The 16804-nt window shown below is 33.7% G+C and overlaps 1 protein-coding gene across 1 annotated transcript; it reads left to right on the top strand.

The window, feature by feature from the left end:
- Positions 1-370: 370 nt before the first annotated feature.
- On the top strand, positions 371-16005 carry LOC128162551 (endonuclease 8-like 3). Its single transcript, XM_052825789.1, has 10 exons — positions 371-551; positions 2135-2256; positions 2646-2789; positions 3513-3690; positions 3834-3869; positions 9865-9939; positions 10533-10699; positions 12394-12602; positions 13185-13699; positions 14546-16005. The coding sequence occupies exons 1-10, from the start codon at positions 453-455 to the stop codon at positions 14708-14710; spliced, it is 1710 nt and encodes a 569-aa protein (XP_052681749.1). The 5' UTR covers positions 371-452; the 3' UTR covers positions 14711-16005.
- The last annotated feature ends 799 nt before the right edge of the window (positions 16006-16804 follow it).

The following is a 16804-nucleotide window of genomic DNA, read 5'->3' as shown; positions in this document are numbered from 1 at the left end:
ACACATGTTTATTTGTAATTTGTCTGATCATTTCGACCTTTATTTAAAGCGATGTCAAATTCGTAATACAACCATACCGGTACCCATCTCGTCGTCAGGGGTGAAATTTAACATGAGGCGAAATAACGCGGTACCTTTTACTGTCGTTTGTTTTGTTAGCAAATTTTGTACGTATTTTTCTTCACTGAAATTTGGCATAATTGATGGGTAAAACTACTGCTATGTCTATTATTATACATATACTAAGCATAGCCATCGTTTAAAAGCGTGCATAAAATTTGATAAAAAATCGGACCAAGCAGCTTTAATTTTTTTTTTACTCTTTATGAATCGAGATCGGTAGTCAAGAAATTATTTTTCGCGGGAAAACTTAGTTGGTTACGCAATCGTCGATTCTGCATGCTGTGATGTGATTTGAAGTATATATTGTAAACCGTTAAGTTTTGTTAAATATGGTGGAAGGACCAGGGTGTAAAATCAAAGGAGAGAAAATAAAATCTAAACTGATGAAACAGGCAGTAAAGGCGGTGTCAGGCAATGCTGTAGACAGGGTAAGAAAATTCGGACCAAAGGTTTGCCAGTACAATCACTATATAGATTTAGCCACGTAGCTTGGTAAACCTAAAAAACTTTATTTATCTACCTAAAATATATTTTTTGGGGTGTCTTTATGCAATTTTGCATCTGTAAAACAGACAAAAAGTCGCAAGGAACTGTCAGCCTATTTTGTATTGTGGAACATCGCGTCGCTGCTCTTGAGCAGTTTGAAGCAAAACATGTATGCATTATTATTGTTTGAGTAACCGTGTGCGATGAGGCATTGATAAGCAGATACTGATAAGTGCGATTATTACACATTGTGCTGAATTATTACTAATCAATCCACATGTTAACCACTTACCCGAACTGTTCTTCTTTGTTATTCGGATTCCATTAAGAAGTACTGGATCTTTGGTAACACATCAACACTTATACATAGCCCCTTTGACTGCATGTTTGCTAAAAGATCAACAGTGATTTTTTCTATGAATTGTTTTTAGATCAGTTCAAAGATCATGAAAATAATTGCTGCACCTGAGTGCGACTAAAATGCCCATTTAAGACAAAATTAAGTATGATTGAGTAGCTAAGTAGACTTATGAAGGTAAATCAAGCTACATAGCTTAATCTAGTGATTGTACGAATTTGATTTTATTGTTATCGAAGCATACATGAATAAAATAACATGCTAAGAAAAATAACTGATAATTGTATTTATACTTACTACGTAATGTACACATCTTAATTACTTTTCTAAATATGTCTTGTTTTCATCATTATTTCATTCCCAAGTTAATTCCTCAAACACTTTTATTCAATAATGAGATGTTATATACTTATTTACTGGCTATGAGGACTATAGCAAGTTTATTGTCCCCCAAGACAGCAACTACCGGAATATGTATTTCATGAAGCCAAGGGAAATAGTTGCTGTCAAGGTTAGCAATAGTGGTTAAAACTTGCTATTGTCTTAATAGTCAGTAAATAGGTGTTTTAATATACCTGGAAAGTACACTATCCAGCCATGGCTCCATCAGTGAAGAGAAACACAGGATACGTGGCATGTCTTTAAACCACAATAAACTGATATCAAGTGAATACATTCATAATAAATTGGTTTAACTCTCTAAAATTGTTGTATACAGTAAAACACTGCTATAGCAAACACAGATATAATTAATTATGTTTACAACAAAGCAAAATTGATTGTCCCTGTCGCTTCGTTATATGCGTGTTTTACTGTATACAATTTACAGGTAAATTTACATTCTCAGTAATAAATTAGTGCCCCCATAGAACAGAAAAGATAATTAAGTGCACAGAGATGATAGATGATAATATACAGTTATATCTTTTTATTATCAGAGGTCACTCTATATTTTAGAATAAACTCCAAATAGTTATTCTAAAAATGATGAATTTTAGGAATTAGTAATTACTAAAAACCAGCTTTATGAATAGGAAATCATCATTTTTTTTTTAAATGATAGAATTCAGTCTCCCCCCGACTGGTGACAGAATCTTTAAATATGTATAATCTAACAGTACAAAGTGTATAAGGATGTTGTGTTCTAAATGTCTGAGTACTGTGTAGGAAATAAAGCCAAAGAAAGGACAGGTGACGTCACAGTTTGACGTTCTGATTGGGCGACGGCTGACCGGCGTACAGACACTGGGAAAAGAGCTGTTTATGTATTTCGGAGATGTCTGTTTAAGGTACCTTGTAAGAGGATTCATTCTTTTAGCCAATGTTAAACACATATGATTCATAGGAAAGCTGAGAGATTCAAGATAGTACCTTAAGCCAATGTTGAAATCAGGATTCATTTTAATCATGGAGGATAAAATGTACACTTATTGTGTGTGATCTCTGATTTCATCAATTAGTTTCTGCACGCTGCATGATATGCAATTTTATATTGATAAACATGATTGTCAGTGTTTAAATTCTTCATAGTATATGACAGCATGTATAGCTGCAATAATGTAGCCCTGTCTGATTTTTTACATGTGATGTTTACTAGGATGATATGTGATGTCATGTGCTAAAACTGCTTTCAGTTCTACATGCAGTGCAATGTAACTGCATCAAATTGATTTAACAGGGTTCATTTTTTGATGGCGGGGTCGTTCCGGGTCAACGGACAGGCCCTGGACAAGGACTATGGGAAACTGACAGAAACTCCCTCCCTCCAGGTCAACTTCAGTACAGACGTACTGACGTTCTACAAGTCTGCTGCACAGATCAGGTACATGTAGTTTTCTGGTAGTACGCCTGCTTTTTCATCTTCTCCATGCATCATGTTGAGGTATCAGGGATGTTATTTTTCAGCCGATCCGCTGATTTCAGCTGATTTGCAAATTAAAATGTTCACTTTAGAGATCAAACCCTCATTTGAATGATTTCCTCCTTTTACTCTACCATTTGCACCCATTAGGTAGGTACCCTTTCTGTAGCTGTGTGTTATATCCCCCCACTCATCAAGTCAATGAGCAGTGAATCCATTATTTGTGTTCCTTCTGGAATAGCCTACAACCACCATGTGCATCTGGCAGACTTTGACTTAAAATGCTGTGTCAGCAAGAGTCTGGTTTCTACTCTTGAAAAACCTGCTGTTGGAATACTGTAGATTCCTTATTTTACACAAATACTTAATTCCACGATTCAGCCGTTTTCCATCAAATCGCGAGAACATGAAAGTAGTAGTTAACATATGTCCGAAATATAAAAGTACAATTTAAAAATTTGTGAAATATGTTTCTTGCTATTTTACGTGGATATTTAATTAGGAATCTACAGTATATATTTTGTATAAATAACAATTTTGAGAAAAACCAAATTTTTGTTAGGTCATGAATGTCAATAATGAGAATTTTATGCTCAATATGCTTTAAGATATTCATTTATGAAAAATATATTTTTTCCAATAATCATGCCCTAATAATACCCCCCCCCCCCCCCCACATTACAGGGAGTCTGTGTCATGTAGCTCCAGGTATGACGCCCTCCACGACCTTGACATCTGCTCCCCAGTGTTCAACCACCAGAGGGCCGTTACCATGGTGATGGAACAGAGTGACCGACAGGTCTGTGATGTACTACTGGATCAGACCATACTGCCGGGAGTCGGAAATATCATCAAAAACGAGGTAGTCCTAACTACAAATGTTGTATGTGTATACATGCCCCCTACTTGAACCCCCCAGTTTTGTTATAGTAAAAGTCCTATTAGAACAGTTGCCAAGACAAATAAGTAAGATTGATTATGTACATGATGTATCTAATGTTGCAGGCTTTGTTTGACAGCGGGATAAAGCCGAGCTCTAAGGTGAGGACCATTGTTTTTACACTAGAATCTAAGGACCATTGTTTTTACACTAGAATATAAGGACCATTGTGGTTTTTATACCCCCGCAAACGAAGTTTAGGGGGGTATATTGGTTTCACCCTGTCCGTCTGGTCCGTCTGTCGGTCTGTCTGTAGACGCAACTTTGTCCCCTCTATAGAATTTTGTATTACTGCATGGAACAGTTTGAAAATTTGTACATATGTTGAACACCATCTGAAGATGTGCACCTGCAATTTTTTTTAAGAACAGACAAGATTTAATGATTTTATGACAGTTTTCATTTTCCTTATTCTATATATTCTACACAAATGTTGAAAAGTAAGGGAGGTAATCCTTACAGATTTTATTAATTAATTAATAGAAAACACTCTAAAATATATTTATATAAATACATCCAGATGGAGTTTTTTGTCTTTATGTCTTAATTAATAAAAAAAAAATTATTTTTTATAAGTATTCTACGCAGCAATGTTAAGGCGTCCCGATGCTAAAATACGGCTATAAAACGATATTATTTGAATCATCGCAAAAATACTTTGACCGGGAGTATTTCTTAAAATCTATGTTACATTTATTGACACCGATGTTAAATATTATATTTGATGCATTTTGTGACGTCATATGTTCTTTGTAATCACGTGACGGGCGAATCCTAGTATTGCAAATGATCTTTTTAAATCGCATCGGCGCAGGTGATTAATGACATTAAATCAATTGAAACATATTTTTAAGAAAAATCCTTTGTTTAGTCATATACTTTGAAGTTCTTGCTCGGGAAAAAATTAGATATTTCGTTAATCGAAGATATTGTTGAAACATTCCAGAAAATCATCAAAATAATGCACATTTTTACTAATCAAAAGCGATTTACAAAAAATTGGGGCTAATCCGTAGGTTTCCGTAGCACGATTCACATTGGTACTTACATTCTCTACCAATTTTACGTAAAATATTCTAAAATTATGTTGATCTTTCACCTGCGCCAAGCTGGTTTTATATGCATTAAAATTTCTTCATTCAGTTGTTTACACGTAGCAGGGACAGTCTCCAAACCACTAGTTTATAAATTGTCTTTTACTTATAACGAAGCTTTACAACTGCCGATTATTTGATACTGGTTTTTAATATGAATGAATTCTGTATGTCCAGCATTAACGGCAGCATATATGTAAAGAAAACATGCAGTTTTATAGTGGTTTGATGTAATACACTTTTAACGTTGAGATACATTCCCTGGGAACTATCGACAGGAATGCAGATCGTGACGTCAAAGTTAATTATGACGTCATATCGTATGAAGTACAGACAAGTGACTTTCTACACATCGCTGTAAAATCCATCGGGAAGCCTTAACATGCCCGCGTATCAACTGACAATGCAAAGTTTTTGTTTGTCAATGATAAATTCTTAGGAGCTAATGAGAACATCAAAGACAAGTGTGGCGGAATTCATTTGTCTCTAGGGAGCCATTATCTGAGCCATGGTTCAGATGGAGCATGTGTTTAGGGGAAATTGATAATCTGTAAAATGGGTGATGGTTTAGGGGCTATTTTAAAACTGTTTCATGTAAACCAAAAGGTCTATCATTATAAGGAAATAAATAATATAATTATTAATAAAGAAGTTAAACTATTTTTAGAGGTTGTTTAAATTTATTTGTCAAGTAATTTGATGAAGTGACCCTATTGGGCATTAATTTAAATGAAATTCAAAATTACTGATATGATTGAAGTGTTTTGGCAATTTTAAAATTGTTTGTAATATTAAATTTTCTTTTTTACATATTTTTACATAGTATGGTAATTATGGTAATGTTTTGGGAGTTTATTAAATTTAACAAGCTCATCAAAAAAAATCATAGTCCTATGGGATCAATTTTCTGATTTGGAGTTCAATTGTGCCATAGGAGAAAGTGAGGAAAATTTGAAACAACTAATTGCATCTGTCAAGACTCTTATTAGAAAGATATTGAAAGTTTTATCAACAGAAGAGCATTGCTTGGCTACCGGTATTTCTATTCACTGCAAAGGGAGGGGTTATTGTCATTTTGTTGGTTTTTCTTTAAATCAATTAAATTAAAAAAATATATCATCAAATACATACATTTGTAAATGTATTACTGTTATAGATATGTATTTACAGTGAAATTCTGACAATTTTGATTTTAATTTTTCTTTGTTAACTATTTTTTTAAAGCGCTAAGCATAGCTGCAGCGCTTTTTTGTCGCCAGATTTCTAATCCTACTTTCACTTTCGTTTCCGCATTTCCGAAATACCGCCACCTACTGGCGTATGCTAGAGAAATTAATCGTACCCTGGAGAAGTCGTACCAGGGAGAACTCATAACTATGCAGTAGGGAAAACTTAATATCTTCAAGTTATCCTGCATGCATATACATTTGTTCAATCACTATTATTATTAAATTGGCAATAAATTTCATTTAATGAATATTATTATTATATATCGGATATGGGTGCTTCAAAAAGATATCACATTCATGATGATGATTTCTTTCCAATTAGAATTTTGAAAAAAAATGGGTTTTATATGCATTGAGTTGTGTATTTAATTAGGTGTTAAGTAATAATTGGAATAACTTTGTGATATGAATAGGTTTTGAGTGTTTTTAAACGGTAAAGTCTCAAAGTTGAAACCGCCGGACCAAACGTTTCTTTATATAAACTATATATTATTATTGCTACATGTACTTCTATCCGGACGGAACAATTTAAGTTTCAGAAGACACTAAATTGCTTTCGATATCTCATTAAAAGTGTTTATAATTGTAAAAACATCTAGCCTTATCCCTTTCAAACAATGCAATCACCTGAGTGTTATTTGCTACCGGTGATTTGATTAAAATTCATTATCAACATGGAGCAATAGACCCTCGTTAACGCATAATATGACGAGCTACATGTAACATGTTATAGTTATGAACACCATTTTTTATATAAAAATGCAGAAATCTTATACAAAATATTTCACACGATAATTTGTGCTTTTTTTTAATCAATTTTATTTTAGGCTTCGTTTTCTGTATGCAATATTTCACAAATTGTTTTCTATCAGTTTGCATTGATATGCAATTTGATGATAATCCAACACAAATAATTTGAATAAAATTCATAAAAAGTGTAACTGTTGAGCTACTTGAAATACCACAGTAAATATATGTAATAATCGTTATAAAGTGATACCTCATTTAATTTGCGTATACGACGCTTCATCGTATGCAACTATGATTTTATTAATGAGTTAAGAGTTTTCCATCCAATCGGCAGAGCTCGTAGGTATTGCAGGTGTCACTACAGTATTTAAAAAGTTCATGCGCGGATCCAGAAAAAAAATTCCAGGGGGGGGGGGGGGGGGGTCCGATGGTTAATTGAGTTTGCCCGGGGGGAGGGGGGTTCCGAGGCATAATTTTGGTAATTTTATAATGTAATTTAAAGAAATTTGAATTTTACAAGGGGGGGGGGGGGGGCGCACCCCATAACCCCCCTCTAGATCCGCGCATGAAGTTTACTATTATAATATATCCCTACCATAAATGCGCATATCTAGGTAAAAGTTATAAATTCAAAACAAACTTCTTAGAAAATCCTCTTGATATCTTTGAAACAAAGTCTTTTTTATAATTTAGTAGCAAAAACACATGAGAATCCATCAAGGCGTGAAAGTTTGTTACATCGAAGTTACACGTGTGCTTGAAAAGCACAAGACCACTAGTCAAGAACTTTTTATCCATCTTCCTCTCAAAAACAACACGCATAAAAAATTCAAATGATCTTGCATCATTACAAAACTTGGATAGTCAGACACCCTACATACGTTTTTTCATTACATAAAAGGTCAGCCCTTGTTGCAGGCGGAAGCGACCCAAATTCGAGGGAAAATTCGGAAATTATTTTTCCTCAGCCCTGTTATGACATCTGAATCGGCGTCCATGACAACATCCTTTACAATAAACTTGTTAAAACACGCTACTTTTTACGCATGGTGAGATGTGAGCTAGAGAATTCATTAAATTCAATGATATACCCTAAAAATACCGCAGAAGAGACTGTCTAGTTAATACCTAAATTGAGTAGAATGACTCCATTTTGTATAATATAAAATATTCTAACATCTGGTAATCTAAATACATTAATGGTCTTTGCATGGGGTTATGAAGCAGAAGGCTGGAAATATTATTCAAATACCAAAGCTAAAATTTAGAAGAATAAGTGGCATTTCCTGCAAGGCAGATCTCTTATGCGATCAGTATTATCTTTAGTTACTTTTGTCAAAACTTTATTGCTCTTTATTTTTGCAATTGGTATCGTAATTTGCCACTGTATTTTTAAGTGTTTGTCATGTTTTTGGTTTGCAAGTTGTCAGATGTAAGAACGGAGATTATGAAAAAAAGCAAATAAACAATAAATGAATATTATTCATAGTCTGATTTTTGTTACTTGCGACAATTTTATTTTACTTTATTTTCTTCACAAGAAGCATATGCTGTGTAGCTCTGCTGAACATTAGCAAAATCTGTTTAAAAGTAACTAGCAATATCATTATAGAATTACTACAAATTTGTAAATTGGAAACCTTGATTTACAGTCAATTTGATAAAATTTATGCTTCAAAAATAAAGAAACACTTACATTAATTGCATTACATTGAATGTTGTGGTTATGATTTTTTTAGGTCATCAGCATTCTGTTTTCACTGTAACACGACAGCATGCATAAATCATTGAAAAAATTAATGCATTCTATAGCTAAAGTATTTCCAAATTCTATATTATTTCAGAATTCTGAGTTCGTGAACTTTTACAATAACGAACAAATCCCGATTCAAATATGATTCTTTACATGTATTTACATAACATTCGGTAAATTGTAACACTTTCTTCCCGGCTTAGCGCTTTCCAGTACTTTCAGTACTTTGATTTTTTTTTACATTTCTAGAATTTTTTTTTTGTATGTGTTTCAAACCTTAATTATTATTCAATTCAATTATTTGTCCCATTTGAAATTAGCCTAGCGGGGGTATTAGTCCCATTAGGACAGTTCTAGTTTTTCTTGCATTATCACTGGTGTGAGATCGGTTTGTCCAGTGTGAGACAGCAGTGTGAGATTTATCTATCTTACGCTGTGTATTACTATGCCTCTTTCAAACATAAACAAATGTTGTCTGCTGTAGGGAAATGCAAAATGATTGATTGAGATTATCCACTAAGTAATTGTTTTGCTTAATTAATTAAAATTTACCATACCGTATATCCGGTATCTAATTTTTGCTTTATTCGCGATGTATTATATCGCAAATTATTGAATGTGTAGAAATTATGATCTGTATTATTTTCTATTAATAAGAAACTTTTAAAATCGCAAAAAATGATTGGCGCAAAATAAAAATGCAACACATTTTCCCCATTTTTGCAAATTTTGTGACACACGAAAAAAACCTGACATACTGTCCTATGCTCTCGTTTCGACTTGCACTATTTGAAGCACGGGAAAGGATAAACTGAGTTATCTTTTGAACGTCGTAACAGAAAGTTGTCAGATATTGTTTTTTAATGTAAAATAATGCAAGAAAAATAATCATTCATTATATACCTCGTCCGAGACCGTGAATCTTGTCCCAGCAGTGGAATTTCACAGAGACTATCTTGTAATAATAAATGATTCTATTAGTCGTGCATCAATTTAAGACCTTTGGTTGTCCATCAGAAACCATTCTTTATGCATCGACTACAATCAAGAACCAGAAATGCACTTCCTTTGTTAGTTCATACAAAGACTTGACAGTTAGTCTGTTTATTCATGTATAGACTACCAATAGCCATAGACAACCAATAGTCATTATAGACTACCAATAGTCAATTGGACAACTGACAGTTATTATAGACAATCGATAGTCATTATAGACAACCAATGGACTACCAATACAGTTTTAAATAAGTGCTTTATTATTCTATTTCAGGTCCAGCAGCTCTCCAAAGAACTAGTGTCTCACCTGGTGAAAATGACCAGGGACTTCTCTCTCATCTTCTACAAGGTAATAGTGTTACCTGTTAAAGACATGAACAGATGTATTACATGTACACTTAGCTGCTATTATATTACCAGAAGTTTAACAGGAGGATATTGCTGTCATTAAAAAGCTTTTTCACTGTTCTGTAAGGTCCAAGATTTCTGTCCCTACTGTGTGTATGTCATATTTCTGTCCCTACTGTGTGTATGTCATTGCACAACTGTGATTGTTATTTCACAGACTTTATCAGCTTCACATATTTCTGCAGACAGCCAGTTACAAAATTATGTAGACAGTCAGTTACAAAATAATAAAGTTAAAATTACAATGGTAAATTTTATAGGCACAAGGAACAATAACTCTGACATATCCCAAAATAAGTGAAAACTATTGAAGTACAATTATTGTTGAAAATATCTAAATACGCTTAAATAAACAGGCATACTATTTTATGTTGTACATATTTATTGAAATGAAAGAACTTGCAGGTTAGCATTGATTGTAAGAAGCAAAATAAATGTGAATCTTATCAAGAATGGATGGAATATACTATAAGGAAGGTGATATTTGAATTATATTGTTTAAATTTTACTGAGAATTTCATTGATTTTGAACAGTGTAGGAAGACTGGGACCAACTTGAATCAGTATATGAAGATTTATAACAAGAGAAAATGTGGGCAGTGTGAGGGAAAAGTTACAATAACAAGAATAGGGGACGACAGTGAGAGAGTGACTTATTACTGTCCAAACTGTCAGACCAACACACTCAAGTCACAAGTCAAGTAAGTTACAGTGAGAGAGTGACTTATTACTGTCCAAACTGTCAGACCAACACACTCAAGTCACAAGTCAAGTAAGTTACAGTGAGAGAGTGACTTATTACTGTCCAAACTGTCAGACCAACACACTCAAGTCTCAAGTCAAGTAAGTTACAGAGAATGAGTGACTTATTACTGTCCAAACTGTCAGACCAACACACTCAAGTCTCAAGTCAAGTAAGTTACAGTTAAATGTGACTTATTATTGTCCAAACTCAACACACTCAAGTCTCAGGTCAAGTAAATTACAGTGAGAGAGTGACTTATTACTGTCCAAACTGTCAGACCAACACACTCAAGTCTCAGGTCAAGTAAGTTACAGAGAGTGAGTGACTTATTACTGTTCAAACTGTCAGACCAACACACTCAAATCTCAGGTCAAGTAAGTTACAGAGAGTGAGTGACTTATTACTGTCCAAACTGTCAGACCAACACACTCAAGTCTCAAGTCAAGTAAGTTATAGAGAGTGACTTATTGCTGTCCAAACTGTCAGACCAACACACTCAAGTCTCAAGTCAAGTAAATTACAGTGAGTGAGTGACTTATTACTATCCAAACTGTCAGACCAACACACTCAAGTCTCAAGTCAAGTTAGTTATAGATAGTGAGTGACTTATTGCTGTCCAAACTGTCAGACCAACTCACTCAAGTCTCAAGTCAAGTAAGTTATAGAGAGTGAGTGCCTTATTACTGTTTAAACTGTCAGACCAACACACTTGAGTCTCAAGTCAAGTAAGTTATAGAGAGTGAGTGACTTATTGCTGTCAACTCACTCAAGTCTCAAGTCAAGTAAGTTACAGAGAATGAGTGCCTTATTACTGTTTAAACTGTCAGACCAACACACTTGAGTGTCAAGTCAAGTAAGTTATAGAGATTGAGTGACTTATTTCTGTCCAAACTCTCAGACCAACTCACTCAAGTCTCAAGTCAAGTAAGTTACAGAGAATGAGTGACTTATTACTGTTTAAACTGTCAGACCAACACACTCAAGTCTCAAGTCAAGTAAGTTACAGTGAGAGAGTGACTTATTACTGTCCAAACTGTCAGACCAACACACTCAAGTCTCAAGTCAAGTAAGTTACAGTGAGAGAGTGACTTATTACTGTCCAAACTGTCAGACCAATACACTCAAGTCTCAAGTCAACTGAGATAATGATCTTAAACCAAAAGTATATTGTTTTTATTTCAAAAATGTGCATAGGTTCTAGACATTTTTGAAACAAAAATTTGAAAAATAAGATTAATTTATAGATAATATATTGGCCAGCTGTAAAACATTGACGAAATATCGGACGACAGGAAGCCAACTGCCTCCTAAAACCCTCTTTTAATATTGTTTATAAGACATAAACTCATGAAAATATAATATTTTGTGAGTGTTTTGGTAATAAGTTTTAGCTGTTTACTTTACTATATATTTGTTTTTTAGAAAGATATACTGATTTAAACTGGGAATACTTTACAATAGGGACCGCAAGATTTCGATCAGTTGCCAATCTCTGTTATTTATGTCTTTGGTTAATATAACAAGGAAAATCAAGTTTATGTACACTGATGCAAAGTTATTAAGTAATTAGAAATAGCACTTTTTTTTACACATTCATTCAATGAAAATTGATATCATGAAACTAGAGCAATCAGTTATTTCTTATTTTAGAGTTCATCCATGCAAGAACAGTCTATTGGGATGGGTACAATCAGCCAATCAGAAACCGGAAATAAATTCAGCCAATCAGAGCAGTGAAGTAAATTCAGCCAATCAGAACAATGAGGAGGATTGGAGCTGTCAGATATGTACGTTGATAAACAGTGGGACAAAACTCAGGTGTGAAGCCTGCATGACAGAAAGGGAAGCAACTCATACAGGTAACCAAAACTAGGGTTAATTAATTATTAATTAAAGAGTCTGGCTGGTCAGCAGGTACTACATGTAAAAAAGGAAGTGTGTATGGAAGAATTATTAGTCAATGATTGTTTTTAGGTACTATATTTACGTTAACTTTACACCTGAGTACCTTACCAAATAAAATCCAGTTTTAAAACTATATTATTGATTAATTTTCATATTATCATGTATTACTTTTCGAAGTTAAGATAATCACACAGCAGTTTAGCTTTGTTAAAAGTATTAGTTTTGAGACTTTTCAAACAGACATTTTTAAAACCAACAAATCTTTTATGATGATTGTATGTTTTGATGAATTTTATGAGAACTCCGCTATTAAATGATTTATAAAAGATCTTTTATTTGTACCAAATTGAAATAGAAGAAAACTTTTTGGTATTTATGTTTGGTGACCCTCGCAAACTTACCTGATATCTGATATGTCATAATGATTTCCTGTTTGTGATGCATGTACGATGAATGTTTGTTTTGATGTCAGGGTTTGAATTGTGCATGTGCCAGTAGTTTGGTGATTTTTTTGTGCATTTGGTTTTTTTTTTTAGACAAAAGTAAAACGGGTTTGAAAAGGAAGTCATCAACAGATTTTTCAGAGCAGTCTGTTAAGAAAGTGAAGGAAAGCAATGATGGTCCGCCAGTCAGAAACCTTGACAAAATGGAATCCGTGTTAATTCCCAGGCTTCCTTTAGGAAACATCCCGCGTCTTCCTACTTTGACACATTCAGGAAACACAGACTCTCAAAAAGCACGTCAAACAAATGGAAACATTGTTGGGAAAACATTGTCTAAAAATTCAAGTACTGGGATTAAAAAGCCACAGACAGGCATTGGAGGACATCAAAACAAAGATGTTAAGATGAATGTGAAAGCTGGTGCTCCAACAGTTTCAAAAAAGATGTCACAAGATTCCAAGGGACAAGGAGCTAGCAAAGTTCCCTTGTGTCCAGGCCACAGTAAACCTTGCTCCATGACGCAAACCCGGAAAAAGGGAGACAATTTTCTTCGCTGGTTCTTCTCCTGTGGTGTTTATCCACGATCGAAGCAATGCAAGTTTTTCCAGGTAATCATTTCTAACAGACGGATTATTTTGAGGTTGCGTGATGCTCCAAATATATTAATAGCAGATGGTTTATTTTAAGGTTCCTTGATCCTCCATATGTATGTTAAGATGGATTCTAAAAGAATTTTTTTTTTAGGAGGCTGATTTGGTTATTTTTGTAGAAAAACTACAATTATCAAAACTCTTCATTTTTTAACCATATGTCATTTAACTAATTCTAGTTTATTTGCAAAGTTTAGAGCAAATTGACTGTCTAGTTCTTTTTAAGGACCATCATAAAATAGAAGAACATTTATTTTAGGAATATATAGGAAACTGTCATTTTCCGCACTTCGAAGCAGATTAAAAAATACTATAATAGCTTTTTTTCTCAAATTGTTATATATGATTAGTCATATCATTTCCTACCTTGCGCATTGAAAACTAAAGTCGGCCTCCTTAAAAGATTATTTAAAAAATACATTACTCTACACATGTATTAGTCGGTCATATTATGCATTTATTGAAACCAAATTCAAAACTTTATTATATAACATCTTGTTAGCTGTTAAAAAGTTTTTCTATTATCTTTGAAAAAATGCATTTGAATTTTTTCAAAATCCACACAATTTATATTAGAACAAAAATAGGTCTGAGGTCTCTTATTTATGTACAGATAATCAGATTTCAGAAAATATACTTTTGAGAGCTGACAAATAAAAGTTTGTAAGCTGGGCTACTGTAATAGATATTAAGAATATCTACAAGATATTTAGATTGTTGTGACATTTATTTCATACATTCTCTTGTATATATCTTAAGGAATTATACCGAATACATGAAATCTTGCTTTTTGGTGTATTTCAGTGGGCGGATGAGAAATTTCCAATTTGTCCAAACCATGGCAAACCAGCGGCATTCAGGACCGTGATGAAGGAAGGACCCAACAATGGCAGAAAGTTCTTTGCTTGTCCACTACCTAAACAGAAACAGTGCGGATTCTTTGAGTGGGCGGAAGGTTTTGAGGTTTGAACCCAGATATAGTACTGTTTGATACAAAGACTGACTCTGATGTGGACATTGTATGGTTTGTCATGTACCGGTATTTCATTGATCGTGGAAGGGTTTATGGCTTTAATACAAGAAGTCGCATATAATTTTCCCAAAATAAATTGAGATTCTGTATGATTTTATTTTTCTATGTAACACAGATAATTAATCTGTAAGGTAATTTCTATATTAATATTATGTAGGTTCGGGATAACTTAAAGTCAAGGCCACATAGTCCCTTCATGAACAGCGAAATATTTTTGTTCTTTAGAAGAAATTTGTTTTCACTTCTGCAAATCCTCATAAATACCCTGGTGCATGAAAAAAATACATGTTTTTGAAGGGGGCTGGATGGTTGTAGACATTTTTTTTACAACATTAATAGAGCTCAGTTTAACGTTGTAGAAAAAAAATCAATTTATAAATCTAAAATATTTGGCTCTTTCTTCACTAAATAACAAAACATACCTTTTTAATTGTTCAGTTACATTATAATATTCTATACCTGAAAGCATAACGAGAATAATGCAGAATTAAGGTTCAGAACAGACCTTGAGATCACAGTCAACTATTTGCACTTGGAGTAATCTCTCTTTCGAACTAATGCGCCATCAATGTCATGAAAAACTGTTTTTAAATATTAATTTACTAGAAAGTCGCAGCAAGAGATAAACCGATGGAAAATACCTGGCTTATCTATCCACATAAATGGGTTATCACTGCACGTATGATAACTAAAATGTTTATTCATCCTCTTTTTTTCATCAGACAAAAACTGTTATCTCGCGTCTGAGTAGCCGAAGGTTTTGCAAAACAATAAACATCGACTAGGATATCATAATCTAGCTGAAGAGGAATTTACAAAAGAGGGATAAAATGCCACGATTTGACCTCATTTTGAAATTTTGATATTGGCCTTTAATTTCAATATGATCAAATAGTACCCAAAATTTAAACCATTACAGTTTTGTCCTATGCTACTAGATAGCAACGATTTTTGTTTAAATTTATATTTTTTTTTGGGGGGGGGTGTCTTTATATGTAATTTTGTGCTTAAAAATAAACTTTAAACCAATTTACATATCAGTATCAACGTGCTTAACACATAAGCGATAACACTGCTAATCCCTCGCACAAAAGATATTGAACGATCCTTAATCCAATGACATCGTTCATTAAACTCAAAATGATATTTACAATTATTTCATCCATTATGCACAAGAAGTGTTATAACTCAGTTATGAGAATAAAGTTCATTGTCATTGTCAACTTTATAATCTTTTAAGTAATGCCTGTAAATGAACCGTGTAACAGCTTATTGGTCCCCTACTGGTAAAACTGGCTGTCGGTCAGGTCATTTTGTCCTCAAATCGTTTTTCTAGACTTTATTTCGTTTTCATAATAGTTTAAATTGGCGAATTGATTTTAAATTAATGCAGTGACGTATGATATGTGTAACTGACATTAACGTCACAGCTTAAACAGAATAATATGCATGATTGCAAACCTTAAGTAAAATTCATAAAATGCATGTTTCTTTTGCCTTGCATTTTGATAAAAAAAAAATAAACCAATTCAATCAAAATTTGTTCGAAACATGGCTATGTTCTTTCCTTTTCTTCTTTCGTTCATATTTTTTCATCATTTAACGTGCACGCCACGACTTGCTGGTGTATAAAACAGCTACGCCCCCGACAGCTATAGTTCTGACAGTATTAATTGTCTGCAAGAAACATTACCAGCATCTCGTCCCTTCCTGTCCTACCCAAATAACATCCGGGTTCTGTTTGGATAACGACACGTGACGGCTCCATACCGAGGGTCGACCATTACAGACTGACCGAGCAATCATCTGTTTATCCTCGAGAATCCATTGCCGCATTTACATGCAACTGTCTAGAGATAGCAGGATGCGACAGACTACCTTTAGAATATAAGTAAAGTTTTAGACCTTTGTTTCAATGCACTTGGAAAAAATACACTCTTTCTTTTTTTCAAAGTGGATTGAAATTAATGGTCAGAAAAAAAACCGAAATTGGAAATTGGAAAAAACATTCGTCAAAGTGCGTAAATTTT

Source organism: Crassostrea angulata, chromosome 9, assembly GCF_025612915.1.
Source record: "Crassostrea angulata isolate pt1a10 chromosome 9, ASM2561291v2, whole genome shotgun sequence".
Taxonomy (NCBI): domain Eukaryota; kingdom Metazoa; phylum Mollusca; class Bivalvia; order Ostreida; family Ostreidae; genus Magallana; species Magallana angulata.
The sequence above is the reverse complement of the archived record's forward strand: the minus strand, read 5'-3'. Positions and strand labels throughout refer to the sequence as shown.

Excerpts from the sequence above, each read along its gene's own strand:
- LOC128162551 (XM_052825789.1), top strand. The coding sequence starts at position 453 with ATGGTGGAAGGACCAGGGTGTAAAATCAAAGGAGAGAAAATAAAATCT. Across the intron at positions 3,691-3,833 it reads GAAATATCATCAAAAACGAG|GCTTTGTTTGACAGCGGGAT; the intron begins GTAGTCCTAACT and ends CTAATGTTGCAG. Across the intron at positions 13,700-14,545 it reads AGCAATGCAAGTTTTTCCAG|TGGGCGGATGAGAAATTTCC; the intron begins GTAATCATTTCT and ends GGTGTATTTCAG.